The sequence below is a fragment of the Pseudophryne corroboree genome, chromosome 4, assembly GCF_028390025.1.
Source record: "Pseudophryne corroboree isolate aPseCor3 chromosome 4, aPseCor3.hap2, whole genome shotgun sequence".
NCBI classification, from domain to species: Eukaryota; Metazoa; Chordata; class Amphibia; order Anura; family Myobatrachidae; genus Pseudophryne; species Pseudophryne corroboree.
The window spans coordinates 257530515-257550608 of NC_086447.1; the positions used below are offsets into that span (position 1 = coordinate 257530515).

The window sequence follows — 20094 nt, forward strand, 5'->3', positions numbered from 1 at the left end:
CTGAAGGACCTAGGCAAGTGGAGTTTGAACTGTACTTTGGTCCATATATTGTACCACCCTGTGTGAACGCAAAAGATGAAGAGAAAAACTGTAGAGAAACAGAATAGAGGTTGGTGACAGATGAGTTTGTAGAGGTGAAGAAGATTTTATAAAAATGTTGACAACTGGATTGGGCACTACGGGGAAGTGATTCTCTACTTGGTCTACTCCTTAAAAAAAAATTCTGTGTGTCTTATCTCTACTGGGACTATCCCAGCCATCAATCCAGTGTCCTGTCCATCCTAAGTTCATAGGGAACCCGGTATCTGTGAGTTAATTTTCTCTACCTGTGATGGACATGCATCTAGAACAGCGAAATGTAACATTAGTAAGTTGCATTTATTCTGTTCTTCCCATTAACCGAATCTGTGTTTTCTATATGGCTCGTGATTCCTTACTATATGTCCCTTGGTACCGTCTATGGGGTATATTTACTAACATTCGTAATTTTCGGAAAAAGGTCAAAGTTCAATCACGAATGACATCGAAAGTGTAAAACTGCAACTTTTTGAATTTATTACGCCTAATTTACTAAGCTGTCGTATTCGGATTTTTCATTTGTTCCGATGTCGATGTCATTCGTGTTTTTTTCCCGTTTTTTACGGCAGTGATTAGCAAAACACTGCCGACTTTATCACAATGAATCTCGGCCGGATCTGTGTGATCCGTGCTGGGGTTCATTTAAAAAAAAAAAAAAATAAACACTGTAAAACTTAAAAAAAAATTGCGTGGGGTCCCCCCTCCTAAGCATAACCAGCCTCGGGCTCTTTGAGCCGATCCTGGTTGCAGAAATATGGGGAAAAAAATTACATGGGTTCCCCCATATTTAAGCAACCAGCATCGGGCTCTGCGCCTGGTCCTGGTTCCAAAAATACGGGGGACAAAAAGCGTAGGGGTCCCCCGTATTTTTAAAACCAGCACCGGGCTCCACTAGCTGGACAGATAATGCCACAGCCGGGGGTCACTTTTATATAGTGCCCTGCGGCCGTGGCATCAAAAATCCAACTAGTCACCCCTGGCCGGGGTACCCTGGGGGAGTGGGGACCCCTTCAATCAAGGGGTCCCCCCCCCCCAGCCACCCAAGGGCCAGGGGTGAAGCCCGAGGCTGTCCCCCCCATCCAATTGGCTGCGGATGGGGGGCTGATAGCCTTTTGTTAAAATGAAAAGATATTGTTTTTAGTAGCAGTACTACAAGACCCAGCAAGCCTCCCCCGCATGCTGGTACTTGGAGAACCACAAGTACCAGCATGCGGCGGAAAAACGGGCCCGCTGGTACCTGTAGTACTACTACTAAAAAAATACCCAAAAAAAGACAAGACACACACACCTTGAAAGTAAAGATTTATTACATACATCCACACAAACATACATACATACTTACCTTATGTTCACACGAGGGTCGGTCCTCTTCTCCAGTAGAATCCATGGGGTACCTGTTGAATAAATTCTACTCACCAGATCCAGGGTCCCAGGCTCCTCGTAGCATCCATTTGTAATCCACGTACTTGAATAAAATAAAAAAACGGAAAGCCGAGCCACGCACTGAAAGGGGACCCATGTTTGCACATGGGCCCCCTTTCCCCGAATGCCAGAAACCCACTCTGACTGATGTCTAAGTGGGTTTCTTCAGCCAATCAGGGAGCGCCACGTTGTAGCACCCTCCTGATCGGCTGTGTGCTCCTGTACTGTCTGACAGGCGGCACACGGCAGTGTTACAATGTAGCGCCTATGCGCTCCATTGTAACCAATGGTGGGAACTTTCTGCCCTGCGGTTGACCGAAAGTGACCTCACCGCTGAGCAGAAAGTTCCCACCATTGGTTACAATGGAGCGCATAGGCGCTACATTGTAACACTGCCGTGTGCCGCCTGTCAGACAGTACAGGAGCACACAGCCGATCAGGAGGGTGCTACAACGTAGCGCTCCCTGATTGGCTGAAGAAACCCACTTAGACATCAGTCAGAGTGGGTTTCTGGCATTCGGGGAAAGGGGGCCCATGTGCAAACATGGGTCCCCTTTCAGTGCGTGGCTCGGCTCTCCGTTTTTTTATTTTATTCAAGTACGTGGATTACAAATGGATGCTACGAGGAGCCTGGGACCCTGGATCTGGTGAGTAGAATTTATTCAACAGGTACCCCATGGATTCTACTGGAGAAGAGGACCGACCCTCGTGTGAATATAAGGTAAGTATGTATGTATGTTTGTGTGGATGTATGTAATAAATCTTTACTTTCAAGGTGTGTGTGTGTCTTGTCTTTTTTTGGGTATTTTTTTAGTAGTAGTACTACAGGTACCAGCGGGCCCGTTTTTCCGTCGCATGCTGGTACTTGTGGTTCTCCAAGTACCAGCATGCGGGGGAGGCTTGCTGGGCCTTGTAGTACTGCTACTAAAAACAATATCTTTTCATTTTCACAAAAGGCTATCAGCCCCCCATCCGCAGCCAATTGGATGGGGGGGACAGCCTCGGGCTTCACCCCTGGCCCTTGGGTGGCTGGGGGGGGACCCCTTGATTGAAGGGGTCCCCACTCCCCCAGGGTACCCCGGCCAGGGGTGACTAGTTGGATTTTTGATGCCACGGCCGCAGGGCACTATATAAAAGTGACCCCCGGCTGTGGCATTATCTGTCCAGCTAGTGGAGCCCGGTGCTGGTTTTAAAAATACGGGGGACCCCTACTCTTTTTGTCCCCCGTATTTTTGGAACCAGGACCAGGCGCAGAGCCCGATGCTGGTTGCTTAAATATGGGGGAACCCCTGTCAATTTTTTCCCCATATTTCTGCAACCAGGATCGGCTCAAAGAGCCCGAGGCTGGTTATGCTTAGGAGGGGGGACCCCACGCAAATTTTTTAAAGAAAATAACCACTTTCCCACCCCTTCCCACTGATATACATGCACGGATCTCATGGATCCCTGCATGCCTATACAATCACGGATTAAAAAAGCAGGTCTGTTTTTTTTTAGCACTTTTTTACGAGTTGTAATTTTTCACGGCAGTGTTTGTTTTTTTTTTTGCTTTGCACTTCTTAGTAAATTACCGAGATTCATACTTAAACAGCCGCGTTTTGACCGATGGTGTATTCATTCGTATTTTTTTTGTTGGACTTCCAAAAAATTACGAATGCCCTCATCACTGCCGTGATTATTGCTTAGTAAATTACCGAGATGACAGTTTGATGAAAAAACGGCATCTCGGTCAAAATCGGGACCTTAGTAAATATACCCCTATGTGTTTAATAATGTGGCTTGTGTTTTCTGTCTAGGGGATCTATATTGACTATGTGTCCTACTACTCCTACAATCTCTGGCAAAATGCCCTTCTTTCCTACAAGTGTAACATATTATTGACCATTTAGGATCTGGGGTTTGGACTGATGGGTCTTTCCTGTATGTGCCAATATACTTACCGTCCTCAACCTCTCCACCTGTTCTCTGCGCCTAACACTATTCTTGTGATGTTCAATAGCACACTATCTAAGATTAGCTACTGTGACCCTTCCAATTTTGCAAAGAAGTCTGCACCCTGACACTCAATGCCTTATTGAGCCCGTCCATTTGCACAGAGACAGCCACCTCCCATTTGCTGAATTAGTGTTTACCAGTGGTCTTATCCAGATGGAGAGTTTTCTATTACTGCAAGAGACACAAAAAAAAAAAAAATGTAACAAGCTTCTAGGTCATGCGAAGTATTCATTCAATCCTTCTCATCCCGTATTAAGGGTCTGTACATGGTCCAACAAACATTTCCAAGCTCATCTTGACTAGGGGCATTACTAAGAATGCATACTTCTTATATGGTAACTGAAAGAAATACCCTGGGGTTACCTTGTCTCTGTCCGCTTTCCTTCTGGCAAATACTAATGTGCGGACAGGTTTTTTTCCATTTCTGACGTTACTTTCTTGAATTTTTTTAGTTTTATTTATTGATTTATTTTTTTACTATATATGTACACGAAATATGATACCATACTTACCTGTTCCACTGGTCTCAGCCACTTCCCCACAGGCTACTGCTCTTCTTTTACCGGTTGGATACTCCTCTGGGTACCTGAGAAATGGCTGAAAACAATCAGGTCACCTTCTCCTCCTAAATAAAACTTCAACATTCATTAGTACATATATAGGTCACAGTCATATTTTTCATATTTTTCATATTTTCTTTCTATAGTTTGTATGCTGGTCGTAACTGCTTCCACATCTACATAAGGCGGTGTACTTGCATTCTCTTTTTTTTTTTTTTTTTACTACTTATTTATTGTTGCTACAAGTTCAAACAATTCTTATATTTCCACTCTTGTCTTATATGACTTTGGTTAGACATACCACCTGCAATACCTTAGGATCAAACTCACCAACCCCTCTTGCTGTCACAGGTTTAAACAATTTGTATGTCTGACCCTTTGTTTTCGGGATTTTATCAGACATATTCTTATCCTTAAGTTCTGCAATACCTCTGGTTCAAAGCTGCCCACTTTAGGGAATGGTTCCCTATCTTTGTCAGTCATACACTCCCATTCAGACAAAAAGCCATATTTCCCACACATAACAAACCTCGCTGACCCCATGGGCCGCGGCTCTACAACCTGAACCCTGGTTACAATACGTCCACCGCTTGTGCAATTGGATCCCATCACGGGCTTTTTCCTTTTACACAATCCCCAATGCACAATACGAATAGACGGTGAAAGTTCTTAGAGCGCTTTCACCCACTCACGCCCACGTTGGCCAGTACTACCATACACTGTCGATAGCGAAGGCAATGTACCCAACCTAGGGCCCTATCTGACCTATATTTACTGGAAGTTTTTAGGAATAACTTACCCTTTCCAGTAAAGTATCGGCCGTTGGAGATTTTCCTAAAAGAGACCAGCGAAAACTCCCTATGCACTTTATTATACACAAATCACGCTTGCGTATGCTCTACACAGCGCTAATGATACCGCAATTTTACGCAAAAGCTCGTACAAAGGATATCAAGTTGCGCTATCTATCGCACCCACAAACGCACGGTCCAATCGCACAGCATATAGGTACTTGTTACTTATCTGCCATACGACCACGGGTCGTTATACAAACTGGGACCCTCAGTCCGGAGCGTAATACCAAAAAAAACCTTTTAACTTCAATACTTCGCAATACAATGCACTATCACGCTCCTCTACAAATCACCTCACGATTTGCGTATTAAACCTTATACTAACGTGAGTCAGCCTTCTCACGCCACCAAGCCTCCACTCACTTGATGTACCGAACGACGGGATCCCGGATTACGGGGTTCGAATTTCACTCACTCCTACGTTCGCTCACTCAGGTATACTTTGTTTTTCTGTACAGAAAATTAGGATTCATTCACGTTGGCAGCTTTATCCCAGAGGCAATACAGTTTTTTTAAACTAAATTTAGAGTAACCTGCTTTTGAAATCTGATAGTTATGTGCTATTGTATTAAATGTCTACTATCCCACCTTTGAACTAAACGACACTATTGTATAATTTGTACTCAGCGCCCGCATTCTTACGCACTTTGCGCAAACACGCGACCGTTCGTGTCCCTTACGCTGCGTGCGCAGTCCTTTACTTTGTCCGAGACACGTGTACAAAACCCTGCGTCCGCAATAAAACAAATCATACAACTCTATAAATGTGAGCAATAAAACTACTATTGCCCACTAAACACAACACAGTTTCTTTCTGTATAAACCTTTTCAATTAGGCCAGACTGTGTTTGTGCTTTACGCTTACTTCCTTAAATATTTATTTTAGTTTTAACTATATAGCAACAAATGTATCCTATTTCACACAGATCTATAATGACTCTAGCAATAATCAATAATTTAAATGATATGATTCAGATTGGATAGCCATCTTGCAGAACATACACTGATATAAATATACACATAATTATAATAATTATATATATGTACCATTCACTGGTCTCCTGAGACTCATTTACCCATTCAGTGCTTCTAATTTGCATATCAACAGAGGTTCATATGCCTGTTCAAGAGGGTAGTGGGACAGGTTAATTAACATTTCAATGGCTATCCTAAACTAGCAAGCAGAGTTACTAAATCCTAGAGGTAAAAAAAAAAAAAAAAACTTTTTTATTTTTTTTATTTCTGTGTGTAATTCTTACATAAAGTATTCATCTCACTATTAACTTTCACTAGGCCCCATTGAAACTATTTGTAATTGACTATGGCATGGGTTAAATAAATGCATTGGTAACTCATAAATCGTGTTTCATGTGACCAAGGAAAGCTGATTATTCTGAGCAGACTGAAAATCAGCCATTTAGAAAAATGACCTTCCCAAAATGGCCACTGCTCCTCCCCCTTCCACATCAATAAGGGTTACACAAAATGGTGGACAGGCCATGTGGTTAGTCAGAAATGGAGGACAGACCATGCGGCTTCCTTTGTCACAAAGAAATCACACATCATACAAGCACCAGAAGTTATTTTAGGCCTGAGTTAAAAATAAAAACTATATCAAGGCTATGCAGCAACTTTAAAATGTACTTTTAAACCTACTTAACAGATAAACAATCCAATCAGAATCAAACACAATATGACTTATTTGAACCTTGTTTTGCAACAATAAAAATACATTTAAGCATCTTAAATATTATGAGAAACGCATTGTCCCTTGAATTTCATATCAGCGTCTTACTAATAACACAACACAATACACACGGATATGATGATTTTCTCAGCTTTAGGATGCGTCCATCACAAGCTGATCGACCACAGCGTCGCGTTTATAATGTACAGTGCATCATTAAGAACGTGATATCGCGGACCAGCCCCCATCTAAGAATGCCAAATTGATTTCTCACTAATATTTAAAATGCCCGCTCTAATATATATTGTAAACGCCTGCACCTCTTATTACCATATACGATAAAAGTGCGCTGTACATCGCAAAACACTGTATCCCATAAGAGAAAACAATACACCCACACATTATCTGAGTTCCAAAGCTCATTGATGTATATATTTGTTATTAAAAAGGATATGGATTCAATATATATTACAAAGTACAGTATACCTATAGTTACATGGTTACACTCACACAGTAAGCAGTTAAAAACATAGAGTTACATACAATTACATACAATTACATGCCAATACCATTCCCTCAATGTATCTTATATCTCTCTTTCTCTGTAAAGTAATGCTGGGACTCCATCTTCCTCTGAGACCAAAATAGGAACTGAACTGGCAGCAAGTTCATCATCCTCTGAGACCAAAAAGCAAGTAAGTCTGGCCTCCTGTGTGGTCAGCTTATGTCTCATCTAGTTTCTGGGGGAGGGGACTCATGATGAGTCACCAGTTCCTTTGTATATGGTAATCAGATTCAGCCTTGAAGACATCCAAAGGGCTGGCCTGAGTTCCCTGTCCACTGTAACATTCATTGTTCTAACAAAGTGATTTTAGCTTTTATACATGTAATCATAACTATTCACTGCAATGTCCTACAACTTCATAACAAGTATCAAATGAATCTACACATTATGCTGGTTGTTTTAATAGTAAACATGACCGGTGTATCTGGTTTCGTTCAAATAATACACATACATGACACCACTCCATCATATACAATTCTAAATCATCATGATGTCTGGCGCTTGATATTATTATAATTATGTACTGCACGATCTCTGTGGCATGTCCGTGTAAATGCGTGTGTTACCATATATTGCTGTGCTCGCTGCGCGTATTTGCAAGTATAGCGACTTATATGTGTGTAGTTTGTATGTTCTCTTTATGTCGTATTTTTGACTTTGACACATTCAAAATAGAAACATAGAATTTGACGGCAGAAAAGAACCACTTGGCCCATCTAGACTGCCCTTTTTTTTTTAACCATATTTTTAGCTCAATCCTTATTTGATCCTTAGTTCTTCGTAAGGATATCCTTTTGTCTGTCCCATGCATGTTTCAATTGCTCTACTGTCTTAGCCTCTACCACCTCTGATGGGAGGCTATTCCACTTGTCCACTACCCTTTCTGTGAAGTAATTTTTCAGCAAATTTCCCTCGAACCTCCCCCCCTCCAGTCTCAGTGCATGTCCTCGTGTCCTATTGCTTCTCTTCATTTGGAGAATGTTTCCCTCCTGGACTTTGTTAAAACCCTTGCTATATTTGAAAGTTTCTATCATGTCCCCCCTTTCCCTTCTCTGCTCCAAACTATACATATTGAGATTTTTTTAGTCTTTCTGGGTATGTATTGTGATGTAGGTCATGCACCATTTTAGTTGCCCTTCTCTGTACAGTTTCTAATGTATCAATATCTTTTGAAGATATGGCCTCCAGAATTGAACACAGTATTCTAGATGAGGCTGTACCAATGACCTATACAGTGGCATTATTACTTCTTTCTTTCTGCTGCTGATTCCATTTACCACAAATCTCTGTTTTCTATCCTGCAACCAAGAGCTTATCCTAGTATCCAATCCCAAGCTTCCAAGTATATTTAGCAGTCTGCGATGTGGAACAGTGTCAAAAGCCTTACTAAAGTTTAGATAAGCTATATCCACGGCTCCACCTTTATCCATCACTTTAGTCACACAGTCAAAAAAGTCAATAAGATTTGTTTGACATGATCTCCCCCCCAGTGAATCCATGCTGTTTGTGATCCTGTAAATTGCTGGATTTGAGATAATCTACAACACTTTCTTTTAAGAGTGCTTCCATCAATTTCCCTACTACTGATGTAAGACTCACTGGTCTGTAGTAGTTTGCCTCTTCCTTGCTTCCACTTTTGTGCAGTGGGACTACATTCATTTTTTTCCAGCCCTCTGGAATTACTCCTGTAGCTAATACCTGGTTGAATAATTCTGTCAATGGTGCTACCAGCACCTCTTTAAGTTCTTTTAGTATCCTTGGATATATCCTATCTGGCCCCATAGCTTTGTCCACTTTCAGCTTTGAGAGTTCTGTTAGGACCTTCTCTGTAGAAGGTCTCACTTACAATGGGCGTAGCCTCACTTACAATGGGCAATATGCCCTACAGTAAAGCTTCTAATTCCTTTAAATTACCTGCTCATTGTCAGGGGTTTAATGCTCGTTGCCAGATATTTCATGCACTGGGTGTCATGCCTGTTGCCAGGGGTTTCACGAGCTGGGTGTTATGATCGTTTCCAGGGGTTTCATGCTCTCTGATCCATGCTCGTTGCCAAGGGGAATGCTCATTGCCAAAGGGGATAATAAAGAAGATCTGCTGGTGGGAGTTAGCCACCAGCACTGATAATACGCTCCCCCTCTTCCCTAGTACTTTTTTGGGGGGTGTAGTTTCATGGAATGACGCGGTTGTGTTGTGACGTCGCGATGCAACCATGTCATTCCGTGAAACTTCATCCCCGAGCGGAGTACTAGGAAAGAGGAGGGAGGGGGAGCAGAAAGGGGACAAAGGGCCGGGTGGGCGACCTGTACGGTTGCACTGCTCATTCGCCCTAAGAAACAGCACTGGATACAATGTAGCAGTCGCAGCTTTTTTCCAATACAAGTTCTGTTATGCTCCATATACAGACTCAGTCACACAAAATGTACAAGTGTCATAGCAAACTAATCAACACTGATTCAATAAGGATTGCAAATGCAAAGTTACAGTGGCTTGTGGCACATCTACTGGGGGCACAATTGCTGGGGGCACATCTGCTGGGGGCACAACTACTGGGGTCACATCTGCTGGGGGCACATCTACTGGGGCATAACTTCTGACTGGGGGCACAACTGCTGGGGGCACATCTGCTGGGGCCACGTCTACTGGGTCACGTCTACTGGGGGCATGTCTACTGGGGCACAACTACAGGGGGCATATCTACTGGGTGCATAACTACAGGGGACATAACTACTATGGGCATATCTACTGACTGGGGGCATAACTTTGGGGGGACATATCTACTGACTGGGGGCATAACTACTGACTGGGGGCATAACAACGGGGGACATAACTACTGGGGGCATAACTACTGGGGCATAACTATGGGGGCATTACTACTGGGAGCAACACTGCACGGGGCATTACCACTGGGGGCATTACTACTGGAGGCACTACGAATGAGGGCATTGTATAGGGGCATCGCTCCTGGGGACATAAGGGGCACTACTACTGGAGCATTGTATAAGGGGCACTATTGCTGTGGGAATTATGTGTATTTGGGGTGCTACTACTGTGGGCTTTGTGTATAAGGGGCACTAATGTGTGTCATAACAAGAATAAGGGACACTACTATGTGTTGTAATGTTAATAAGATTGTGCTACTGTGCGGCATAATTTGAATTGGGAATACTATTGGGTGACCACACCCCTTTTTTGAGACCAAGCCCCTTTTTGCGGCGCTCGCAATCTCTTTATTTCACGGGCGTGGTGGAGGGGGGGGGGTGAGTTCCACCACCTCTCTAGGACCACTTTAAGCACTGCTAATCACCCACACCAATTACTACTCTACATCACTACACATTACTGCACTAAGGGCCTAATTCAGACCTGATCGCAGCAGCAAATTTGTTAGCTAATGGCAAATTCATGGCAACGCAGTGGGGGGAGATATAGCATGTGCAGAGAGAATTAGATTTCGGTGGGGTGTGTTCAAACTGGAATCTAAATTGCAGTGGAAAAGTAAAGCTGCCAGTATTTACCCTGCACAGAAACAAAATAACCCACCCAAATCTAACTCTCTCTGCACATGTTATATCTACCACACCTGCAGTGCACATGGTTGTGACCATTAGCAAACACATTTGTTGCTGTGATCAGGTCTGAATTAGGCCCTATGTCTCCACACAATATCATTACACTACATCACTACACTACCTCCCCATACTACGTCACTGCACTACCTCTCCACACTACAAAACAGCACTATACTACCTCCCCACTCTGTACCGCTACACTACCTCCCCACAGTAAACCACTGCACTACCTACCCATACTGCATCATTGCACTGTACCCACACTACAAAACAGCACTATACTACCTCTCAACACTACACTACTGCTCTACCTAACCATACTACATCATGCACTACATCACTGCGCTGCCCCGCCACACACTACATAATAGCACTATTCTACCGCACCACTCTGCATTATTACACTACCTACGCATGCTACATAACAGCATTACCCCCTCACACACACCTCATAACAGCACTAACTCCCTACACTACATTACTGCACTACATTACTCCACTAACCCTCCCTCGCATGACATAGATAGAACATACCCATGACAGGCAGTCAGACACCTACCTTTAAGGAGGATTTCTCTGTTTCTTTCCTTTGGTTCCTGCGTGAACAGAAGCTCCGCCTCAGCAGAAGAGTATAGTGGAGGAGAGAAGTCTCACACAGGATGGGGGGTAAGGAGGGGTGGGCCTGAGGATGGGCTGTGAGGAGTACAAGGTATAGCAGCAGCAAAGGGTGGCGGGCACGGTTCTGGGGATGGGAGGGGCATTGTGGATGTCTGTGCCTGCTATTTACTACAATGCAGCAGGGCAGGCTGTGCCCATGGTTGGAGAAGGGACCAGCAACAGCATCTTAGGCACAGCATGTCAGCTAGACCAGTACACAAGCGGAGGTGGGCAGCAGGGCAGGTTGAACTGGGAGGTGAGCAGTAGTGCGGGCATGACTTGGTGTGTACTGCCTGACGATGCTGACACCACCCCCTCTCCATCGGTGAGATTTATTATGTAGCAAGCAATGTCCTACAGTCTTGGCTGTGGGCAGAACAGACAGGGACTACAGTGAAGCTCCTCAGCGGCTGCTGTATGGGAACAGCTGGGCTGCCTAGGAGGACTGGAGTGGAGACAGCTATAAATGCTGTACTCCGGTCCTTATTTAGTAGTAGTGGCTGAGGTCCAAGGACAGTGTGTGGGGACCCCCTATGTGTGGGAGCCCCGGGATCAACCGCCCTTGTAGCCCCCTCCCTTTATCCGGCCCTAGTCTTCTGGTTAATACAGTATGTGGACTGTATAGGCATTGATTGAGATAACCCTAAGTCAGTTGAATGAAACTTTTCACTGCATCTTTTCTTTTCCTTTCCTTCCTGCATTTTATTTAGCACAACTCTGATATTTTCATTTCATGATAAAAACATGTAGTACAAAGAACATATAAACTTATCACATCATACAGTAACCTCAGATTGCTGTGGATGAAAACAAAACACTCAGGGGGACATTTACTAAGCAGTGATAAGAGCAGAGAAGTGAGCCAGTGGAGAAGTTGCCCATGGCAACCAATCAACACTGAAGTAGTAACATCTATAATTTCCATACTATAGAATTATACAGAGCTGCTGATTGGTTGATGGGGCAACTTCTCCACTGGCTCACTTCTCCTCTCTTATCACTGCTTAGTTAATGTTCCCCTCAGTGCCTAATTTGGAATTGGGAGCCAAGCAAAAAAGGAGCAAATCTGTGCCTTGGCAACAAAATGGTGCTCGGTGTGTGTTGTGTGTTGGGTAGTTGAGTTTGAGGATGTCAAATTTATATATATAGTAACTCTAAATTGCAATGTAAAAATAAAGCCTACTGGTATTTGTGTGCTACATGCAAGAATAGCTGTACAGTTTTCCAGCAGCATGCACAACAATTAATTATATTTGCACCTTTGGCTTGCACCTTTCTCCAGGTGCAGATTTGTTCCTTTTAATTGTTTGTGCTGCTGCTAACTCTGAGTAGGCAATTCAGTTGTCTATGCATGCCTAATCTCCGGTTTATAGTGTCAGGAAATTTGCGGGTTGCTATTCAATTTTTTTATTGCACATGTCACGCCTAAACAGATCGGGTTTAGCCTCGTAAAGCAGCTAAATCTAAAGTAATGGGCGCGCATTTAAGGGGCTGCAATTCCCCCTGCAGCTAATTGTGCCCAAATGGAGAAACAATTAATTTTTTTGCCCCATTGGGTGCCATCTAGTGGCAGCCGCATGGAGAAACAATTGAATTTCCCCTGAATGTACAGTATTTGTGTGCTATTTGATAAAAGGGCAGTATTTTTCCTGCATGCAAAACACAATAAATAAATACAATTGCACCTCTTGCATTACAACACGGTCTGTCGGGTGCAAATCTTCTCCATTTTCTGCTTTAAAAACATGATAAATGTAAATTATTTAACTGACTCCCATCCTGTTAATCAGTCTGTACTGCAACTACTACATAAGATATATGGTATGAATGAGTGTTATCACTATCAGCCAATCTCGATACCTAGTGCGCACTTGAATAGCTATTAATAATGGGAAAGGTGCATCAAGATTTATATAATTGTAGTGTTTTGTAATGACAGCATAGTGACAATATAACACAACAATAATTTAGTTCGTAATATTCACACTCACTGTGCCAGAGTGTCCAAAACCATGAAACCAGGAGCATCCAAATCCAGGAAATGGTAACAGTTGCTGGATTCTAAGAAATTATCAAAAATCGATCAGTTTTTAATTGAATGTGCTGTCAGAATTGAATGTGCCAGTACTATTGGGGGCCAGTATCAGCCAGGGGCCCTGGGGCACTGACCCAGCTGAGTTACATCCCTGCTTTCAGCCTGCATACTGCATAGGGGTATTATGTGTATGTTACCCCAATGCAGGCTGAAAGCAGTTCTGTATCTCTCGTGTGCTACTTCATGACTGGGGGTGTGCTAATGACATTATCTGAAAAAAAGCTGCAGAACATTAATAAAATAACTAAAAGCAAACTTTAGAATGCATTTAATTTTTTTATTGAACTTTCCTTTATATTGTCGTCCCTGTCTAAAATATACTGTATGTATGACTGCAATGTCTTTTTTTTCCTGAGCATTGTAGGAAAGCCACAAGTAACAAAACCCCGTAGCAAGATTATTTTTCTCTACAGTTGCAAAAATAGATTTTGCAACATTCCAATAAAACAGAGATCTCTCAGAAGTATTGTCATGTCCTCAACAAAAATAAACATGTTCTGTCCACGTGTTATAGAATAGTTGCTGGCTGATACACAGACACTGATTTCAATTGTTTATTAAAACACAGATTTTATTGTTGCAGCTGCTGCATGACCCAGATGTCAAAGTGAAACCTAAGATTCAAGTGTTAATCTATCCAGTTCTACAGAGCCTTGATCTCAATACTCCGTCTTACCGAGAAAATGGCCACATGCCTATTCTTTCCAGGACCCTGATGGTGCGTTTTTGGGCTGAATACTTTGCCACAGATCGGACATTACTTGAAGCCATGCAGTCTAACAGACACATATCATACCAAGAAGCTCCATATCTAAAGTTTGTAAACTGGAGCACTTTATTGCCTGAAAACCTGAAAAAGAATCATGTTTACCATATGCCTCAAAGCCAAAATTCCATCTTTGTTAAAAAATACCCAGGACTTTTGGATACAAGGGCATCTCCTTTGCTTTTAGAGGATGAAAAGCTGAAAGGCCTTCCGCTGACATATGTAATTACATGTATGTATGACGTCTTAAGAGATGATGGCTTTATGTATGTGTCAAGACTCAGAAAAGCTGGGGTACATGTACTGCATGCCCACTATGACAATACTTTCCATGGCATTCTCATAGCAAACACTTGGCCATTTGATTTAGCGTTAGCTCATCGTATTTTTGACAATTACTTAAACTGGCTTGATACCAATCTGTGAGTGTAATATGTTCACAATTAACTGTAACGTTAATAAACTTTATCCCTTTATGTATACATTATGCTAAAACTTCAGAGCCGCAACTATAGCAACTGTCCCCGTATGTACAATTATGTATACGACTTATGAACTAATCACCTGCTAATCATTGCTACAGTGTCCCTCTAACACGCGTTGATAATTTGCATCTCTAAGCCTACACTTTACTGACCGTACACATGAACACCTGTGAGACCTCTCTCCAAGCACATATTGTAAGTCATATTTTTACTGGGTGCACATGGGCTTAAGTCCAGCTCTATATCACACCCCTAGGCTTCAGATTTGAAACAGTGTCTATTTTGGTCACATAGATCTTTATTGTTTATGTCTTATCATTGATTGTCCCATCACAGACTACTAAAGGAAACCATAGCTATACACTGTTTTAATGTCCTGATGCTTTGTAATACAAGAGAACCATATATAGCTCAAATTGTACTTGATTGTTCCCTGATGTGATCAGAAAATTGGCCATGTATGGGCTTATCCTATAGCTGTGCTTCTCCGAGTAACAGGTGAGTCACCAAATTTCCAACTGTGCTCAGTCCTATCCTCCTTTTTACATTGAACTTGTCAGTACATTGTCTGGTGACTGCACACAAAGGCATATAACAGCTGTAGTAATGTATAGAGGGCTGACGCCAGCCCTGGAACTACACTAGGTAGCACTGTATTTGGAAGCAGGAGGAAGAGGCAAGAAAGCAGGAGGTGGAGGCTGCATCCTTTCTTACTGAGACAGTAAGTTTGACTCTTAGCTGTGGAATGATAGCCAAGCACTACACTTCCAGTGAAACACTGATATGGAGGAACAACAGCCAGCAGATTCTCATGTAAGACGCTGCTCCCTGCTTCTTCTTCATGTCAGTGGCCAATTCTCTAATGTGAGGTTCTGATGGGGTATTAAAAACACTGGATAATTGAATGTTTTACACGCTCTGTAACCGCTTTTAAGCTAGGTTCACCTTACAATAGTGCTATCCCTTATCTGCCAAACACTTTTATAGATTTATGGGCATGGGAAATGTAAGCCCGTCCATTCACATAGTTACAGTACCAATACTTGGAGATATACTGTAGCTCTTGTAATGTAATATCCACTGTATGTCATTGCAATAAGTTTTTTTTACTTTTCTCAAGCTATAGTGCCAGAAGTTTTTGCAAACCCTGTCACTCCATGGGTTAAACTGGTTCTTGTTTTTTTTTCTTTTATATATTTTTGTTTAAAAAAAAATGTGTTTTTAAAATAAATAAAAGTAATTTTTTTTTATTAATTTTAATGACAGCGTGACCTATCAATTTAAACCAGGCATTTCCAACTTCTGTTCCCCAAAGGCAAACAAACAGTGTAGGCTTTAGTGATAACCAGGCTTCAGCACAGGTGGGTGCACACATCACCGTTGTTACAGCCCGTACACACAGCACGTTTTAAACAATGTGTCATTCCGATCAGTTGGAAAAGCACACATCGTTTAAAATATTGTGTCGTGTGTGGGCACCTTTAGTGTGCTTTGAGGACCGAGGTTGGGAATGCCAGAAAGGGAGATTTATGAAAACTATTTAGCAAGTAACTATTATAAAGGAGGCTTTGTCTACGGCACCTAATCACATGTTTACATCCACTTTTTACATATTGAGAAAATGACAGACTCTGGTTACTATAAGCAACAGCACCAGTTTCTAGTTACCAGTGAAAAGTTTTCATAAAAGTCCCTCATGTCCCCTTTTCCTAGTGTATGCTGAATATTGGTCTATAAACTGGCTGCCTCAATACATTTAATGTTTGATTCTGATGCTAAGCAGTTACCTTAATGAAGACATGCCCTTAAAGACAAACGCCCTTACAAACGTTTGATCACTTGATTTTATTTTTAAGTTTGATAGAAGATATGCGTGTGAATTACGTTTTACTCTGTCAGCACAATCTGACAACACTGACAATAAAATATCAACTACAGTACATTCTTATTGATTACTTGAAATTATTATTTCTAAGTATATGCTATTTAAGGTATATCATTAGTTGAGCTGTAAAGTGTATTTTACGTAAGTAGATTTGTGTTTATTAAGCACCTACTTCACTATGGATTGCAAATGCAAATCTGCTCGCAGCATCTTTGCAATTGCAGCCCTTAGCAATGCAAATGCAGGAGGAGAGCGATCGCATCTCAGATGAACAGGCTGAGTAAGCTTCCGAAGCCAAGGTAACCAACAACGCAATCCTGGTGTCATCCCCATTTTCCATAATGCCGATCCCCTCCCCCCCTCCCGCCCCTCCCCACTGTCACCCCCCCCTCTGCGGAGACGTTTGAAAGCCCTTACTCACTCACACTACTTACTTCCCAATATGTTAGGTAGATGAAATGTAACATAGGTATTCTGCAGATGGGTATTAGGCAAACTACGTAATTAGAATTTTACTAAGCCTCCCCATGGGGACAAATGGGGTTGACATAATGACGTCATTACCGATGCGTGGCCTGCGTTGAATGAACGATAATGCCCAAATGACAGTCGGATCGAAATTTGGATTGAACCTCCGGTGTGTAGAATTTAATAAACTACAAAAATGGTCCTGTCACTTTTTAGCGTATCTGCTACGGGTGCTCCTCAGGTAACGCCAAGAACCATGGATTAATATTTACTTACATTAACACATCTCTTATTTGCATCTCTATAGATTTACCAAACTGTTGACACTCATTTATATTTACAACTGTGAAAATCAGAAACTCCTGTGCGAAGAACGGGCAGAACAGCTAGTATATATACTATGAAAGCTAAATAACACTGATGGAATATCCATTGTGACATATTTTAAAACAATTGTTCTGCCATTTTTTACATTTTTGAATGTATTAATATGAGTTCAAAATTAATTGTTGGTACTTTATCAACAAGCCTGTGCTAATGGTAAGTATGGTAATATAAATGGGATTACAGCACTAGTGCAATGGAAAGGATGGCTTGAAAGGGTTGCCTAATGTGTAGGAACCTTTCTGTCCCACCAGCCCTTCCGATCCCTTAATCCACTCCCCTGAACTTTCATTCTGAGTCTCTGTTATCCTACAGAATGCACAGACATGACTGATCGCTTACTGTATGTTTCTGAATCTGTATTTTGAGATGTGTACTGCATATTGTAAGATATATAAGGTACACTACTTGCAATGCCATTCTAGCACAGTGGTTCCCAAACTTGGTCCTCAAAACCCCACACAGCTCACGTTGATTATTTAACGTGCAATTCTGTGACCTGGAAAATGTGAACTGTTTACGGTACTAAGAACCGAGTCTGAGAACCTGTGCTGTAGCATAACAATATATCGGCTGCAAAAAGGCAACTATCATGATCAGGGGCGTCAGAATGTTTTTAGGTGTGTTAGGAGGGGGGGGTAGAAAGATATCTCAGCTTGGCGCCCCTAGCTTAGCGACCTTAGACGGGTCGCTAATTCTCTATGACTTGTAAATTGTGGGATCTGGATTGTGAGGAGACCTCGAGGAGTCCTGGGGGTGGAGCCACTGGGGATGGGTGGGCCATCGAGAGTAGGATATTCCACCACGGAGTCTAACACAGAAAGAAAAACCTGGCGCAAATGAAATCCTCAATGTGATCAACTGATTACCTGCTGCTTTCAAAATAGAGGGAATACTCAACCCACAGAAAAATACTTCTAGCAGGTTTTGGATTTGGACGCCAATCTCATTGAAATCAATGGTGTGACCGCTGATTGGCTGAGTGTGCCATCAATCACAGCTCTCTGCCAATAAGAGCATCCCCATTGACTTCAGTGGGCACAGTAGAGCAGACAGAGCGGATGCAAGATGTCTGCCACCCCTGCACAGTCAACACCTCTACACTACCAGCACCCCCGGACTGCCGGCACCGCCAAACTGAGGACACGACTGACACTATCGGCACACCCAGCATTGCCGATACCCCGGCAAGGAGGACAATACTGGCACCCCTGCACTCAGGACCCCACTGGCACCACCACAATGCCAACATTCCCACACTGAGGACAATGCTAGAACCCCCGCACTGAGGACACTACTGGCACTATTGGTGTATCTGACTCACACTGTATCCCACACTGTATCTGACCTGAACTGTATCCAGTCCGCACTGTAACCTGCACTGTATTAGACCCACACTGTAACCAGCATTGTATAAAACCCGCACTGTATACAACCATTATGGTATCCATCACACTGTATCCGACCCACACTGTATGTGACCCACATCTGGGGGCAGAGGTAGGGGGGGGGGGGGAGAGGGGGCAAAATCTATATTCACTTAGAGTAAAACCTTTTATGTCTGATAAAATAAAAAAAATAGGATTTTCATTTGCAACAACAGGTTTTACACTATGAATTACTTATACAGTTCATATGGTAAGCTTCAATGGCGAAAACTGTCAAATGTTACTGTCATCAAGGTTTTTGCTAGTGACGGTAGGGTATAGAGAAACAGAAGGTTGTGCTTACCTGCCGTCCTCAGGTTTCTCCTTACCCCTTCTGTTCATCGGCCAGCGGGACTTCAGCAGAAAAGTAGGGGAAAGGTAAGGGGTGATGAATGGACAAATTAAAGAATAAGAAAGGGGGTGGTAAAAAGAGGAGCACGGTAAGAGGAAAAGTGGTTTGTGATGGTCACAGGGGAAAGGTGGGTGGTGGGGGATAAGTGGTAGAATAAAGTGGTTGCACACATATAATGAGAGGAGAAAACAAAATCCAGATACACACAAAGCTGATACAGACACACTGGTGACTGGGGACGAGGAACATGGAGACGAACACACTGCAGCCGGAGGGGGGAATGAGACATACACACTGGTTACTCGAGGGTAGAAATGCACACTGCGGCCGGCAGGAAAATATACACTGGTGAGATGGGGGGGGATCTGGAGACATACACACTGGTAACTGGAGGGGAGGGGGACATGAAGACATACATAGACACTGTGCCTGGAGAGGGCACATGGAGATATAAACACTGGGGCCTGAGGGACATATACACTGCATACCCTCCAACTGTACCTTTTTAATAGGTACCTGTACCTTTTTTTATGGTCTGTACCGATTTTTGGCTCTTCAAACTTCCATTGAAAGTAAAGGAAAAGGGGGTGTTACCACGCCCCCCTTTACCCGTGGCCACGCCCCCTTTTCTAATTTGTACCGATTTTTATGTGTACAATGTTGGAAATGAGTGGAAATTAATTGTATTGATATAAATAATATAGAAGCAGAATTTTTAGCTGTTTTATTAATTATTAGATTTAGAACCAACACTAAAACATGGGGGTCTACGCACATCTCTAAATTCTGAACAATAAATAAATCAAACATGTTAGGTTCTGTCACAAAGCAGTTACTTAATCTT

At 42.6% G+C, this 20094-nt stretch overlaps 1 protein-coding gene across 1 annotated transcript in view; it reads left to right on the forward strand.

Annotated features, from left to right (window-relative positions):
• AADAC (arylacetamide deacetylase) overlaps positions 1–16674 on the forward strand; it is a 45809-nt gene extending 29135 nt beyond the window's left edge. Inside the window, exon 5 of the mRNA XM_063916077.1 lies at positions 14067–16674. Coding sequence (XP_063772147.1) covers positions 14067–14675 — 609 coding nt within the window. The 3' untranslated portion in view covers positions 14676–16674. The remainder of the gene's footprint in view (positions 1–14066) is intronic.
• The last annotated feature ends 3420 nt before the right edge of the window (positions 16675–20094 follow it).